The sequence below is a fragment of the Cyprinodon variegatus genome, unplaced genomic scaffold (assembly GCF_000732505.1).
Source record: "Cyprinodon variegatus isolate N-32 unplaced genomic scaffold, C_variegatus-1.0 Scaffold834, whole genome shotgun sequence".
Taxonomy (NCBI): domain Eukaryota; kingdom Metazoa; phylum Chordata; class Actinopteri; order Cyprinodontiformes; family Cyprinodontidae; genus Cyprinodon; species Cyprinodon variegatus.
The window spans coordinates 265224-268099 of record NW_015151287.1 but is presented as its reverse complement, the minus strand read 5'-3'; the positions used below and the strand labels follow the sequence as shown (position 1 = coordinate 268099).

General features: G+C 55.4%; 2 protein-coding genes across 2 annotated transcripts in view; both read right to left on the bottom strand.

Moving 5' to 3' along the window:
- pgap1 (post-GPI attachment to proteins 1) overlaps positions 1-1515 on the bottom strand; it is a 10941-nt gene extending 9426 nt beyond the window's left edge. The window contains exon 1 of the mRNA XM_015397030.1: positions 869-1515. Within this exon, the coding sequence (XP_015252516.1) occupies positions 869-1000 (132 nt within the window). The 5' untranslated portion in view covers positions 1001-1515. The remainder of the gene's footprint in view (positions 1-868) is intronic.
- Positions 1516-1921: 406 nt separating this feature from the next.
- The window catches only part of LOC107099059 (chromosome unknown open reading frame, human C2orf47), a 2090-nt gene continuing 1135 nt past the window's right edge, over positions 1922-2876 (bottom strand). Inside the window, exons 2-5 of the mRNA XM_015397028.1 lie at positions 2701-2772; positions 2497-2623; positions 2203-2350; positions 1922-2124 (exon numbers count right to left, since the gene is read on the bottom strand). Coding sequence (XP_015252514.1) covers positions 2046-2124; positions 2203-2350; positions 2497-2623; positions 2701-2772 — 426 coding nt within the window. The 3' untranslated portion in view covers positions 1922-2045. The remainder of the gene's footprint in view (positions 2125-2202; positions 2351-2496; positions 2624-2700; positions 2773-2876) is intronic.

Below are 2876 nucleotides of genomic sequence, written 5' to 3'. Positions count from 1 at the left end.
GGGAACCTCAAAGAGAACCCGGTTCCTAGCAGAGGGAACCTCAAAGAGAACCCGGTTCCTAGCAGAGGGAACCTCAAAGAGAACCCAGTTCCTAGCAGAGGGAACCTCAAAGAGAACCCAGTTCCCAGCAGAGATAACCTGAAAGAGAACTCTGTTCCCAGCGGGAACCTCAGAGACAACCCTGTTCCCAGCAGAGGGAATCTCAAAGAGAACCCGGTTCCCAGCAGAGGGAACCCGGTTCCCAGCAGAGGGAACCTTAAAGAGATGCCAGTTCCCAGCAAAGAGAACCTGAAGGAGAAGCCGGTTCCCAGCAGAGGGAACCTGAAAGAGAACCCGGTTCCCAGCAGAGGGAACCTCAAAGAGATGCCGGTTCCCAGCAGAGGGAACCTCAGAGAGAACACGGTTCCCAGCAGAGGGAACCCGGTTCCCAGNTTCCCAGCAGAGGGAACCTCAAAGAGATGCCGGTTCCCAGCAGAGGGAACCTCAGAGAGAACACGGTTCCCAGCAGAGGGAACCCGGTTCCCAGAAGAGGGAACCTTAAAGAGATGCTGGTTCCCAGCAGAGGGAACCCGGTTCCCAGAAGAGGGAACCTTAAAGAGATGCCGGTTCCCAGCAGAGGGAACCCGGTTCCCAGCAAAGAGAACCTGAAGGAGAACCCGGTTCCCTGAAGCTCTGGGCTGAGTCCAGGTTCTGGTTGGAGGTTCTAATGGGATCAGGGAACCTTCCACCTGCAGCCATGTCTACCTGGTTGGATCTACGGTTCTGATCCAATCAGAGCCAGATAACCTGATCCAACCGAACCGGTTCCGCCTTATATCTAATATCGTATCTGACCCGATGACGTCAGCGCCGCTGCCAGCAGACCCACCCGGTACTCCGGCTGCTCGAACATGTAGGTCATGCTGCATCTGTTCTCCTCGAAGCCGGTCAGCAGCTCCTTCAGAGCGGCCAGCAGCAGAACCAGAGCCGCTCCGTAAAAAGCCACCGCGGCGGCCTTCATGCTCTCCTGCTGCCGGACCGCCAGGCCAGTCAGACCGGTTCACGGGAGGACCGCTCCTTTACAGGCAGCCGGAGAGGCAGCCGGCCCACGGGAGGGGCGTGGCTGGAAAGCGGTGAATGACGTCATGATCCCGCAGCTGCTGGATTAGTAGAAAGGTGTTGGCAGCGATGTTAGCATAGCGACAGGAAATGACGTAATGACCGCCTATCAACCTGATGACTCGTTTCTGTTCTCGCCTCTCCTGAAGGAAACTGTCTGGGTCTAGAAAAGACTCCTCCCACCTGGCATCTTCTCCTGCCGGCTGATGGTAAAGGAAGCGTCCACCGTAGAAGTAGGAAGTCAGCAGCAGCTGTTGGACCAATCAGGGGAGAAGGGCCTGAGAATGTGAACCAATAGCAGCGCAGCAGCTGAACGCTTTAGGTTTCCATCATTTCTGAAATATTTCTGATAATAATGAAGGTTCTGAGTTAGAAGGAAAGTTAGGTTCTGATGGGATCGGTCCAGGCTCCTGCCTCTGGGTTCTCCTCCTGCCTCTGGGTTCTCCTCCTGCCTCTGGGTTCTCCTCCTGCCTCTGGGTTCTCCTGGGTTCTCCTCCTGCCTCTGGGTTCTCCTCCTGCCTGGGGTTCTCCTCCTGCCTCTGGGTTCTCCTCCTGCCTCTGGGTTCTCCTCCTGCCTCTGGGTTCTCCTCCTGCCTGTGGGTTCTCCTGGCAGGTTGATTCTGAGGTTCTAATACGTTCTAGATTAAACTTAAAGGAAACAAATTTTCTCCACAAATAAACAGAAAATCTGAGGAAATAAGAAACATTTTTATTAAATTAAAGAATGAATCTGATGGAAACAGAAGCAGGTTCTACCAGATGAACAGAACCGGGTCAGAGGTCAGAGTTCATTTTATTTCTCTACGGTTCTACTCCAGAGGAACGCCTCCTGTCTTTCCGGTTCAGGAGGTTCTGGCATCATATCTGCTGCTCCTCTGTGGTTCTCCTTGTGAGGAGGAGCCCAGGAGGGTCTCTCTGAGTTCTGATGGGGAATCGGACCCGTCCTGCTAGTCCAGGAGCTTGGAGTGTTCTATCCGAGTTATGGTCCAGTCTGGAGGAACCCCCTTGGTGAACTCCCTCTGGAACCTGAAGCAGAACAGAGAGAAGTTCAGGAACCTTCACTGTGAGGACGGGTTCTGGTTCTGGTTCCGGTTCTGGACCCACTCGTAAATGGCGGTGAGGAGCCTCTTGGTTTCCGGTTCTCCATCTCCGATGGCGACCTTAAAGAGGCGGGTTCCCTCCACGCTGTCGTCAGGAAGCCGGGCGCTGGTCAGGTACCAGAACCGCATCAGGATGCTGACGAACTTCCTGCCTGCAGACAAACGGGGCGGAACCGCCATGAGAAAAGGTTCTAGAGGTTCTACTGATCAGAACCAGACCTTCGGTTCTGATTAGAACCTCCAGCCAGTTCAGAGGAACGTCTGAATCGGACCGGGCTGAGAGCGGTTCTGGTCGTACCGTCGTCGTCGTAGAAGATGCCCACGTCGCCGGGCGTGCTGTACATGATCTGGTCCGGTTCTGCTGACAGCGCCTCCTGGTGGTCAGACGGCAGAGCGCTGCATTTCTCCTCCAGCTTCCCGATCAGCTGCAGGAGGAACAGGAGCAACTGTGAGCTGCTGGTTCTGACCCGCTCCAATCGGACCTCCTGCTGCTCAAACTCACGTCTTTGGCCACCAGTCCGTCCAGATCTTCAAAGCGACACCGAGACAGAAGGTTGGAGACATGAGAGAAGGCCTGCAGGGGGCGACAGAGTCCACATGACCACCGAGCAGAACCAGGAGTTACCATGAGGACCCGGCGGTGCGGACGCAGCCCAGGACCCAGCTGCTTGACTCCTG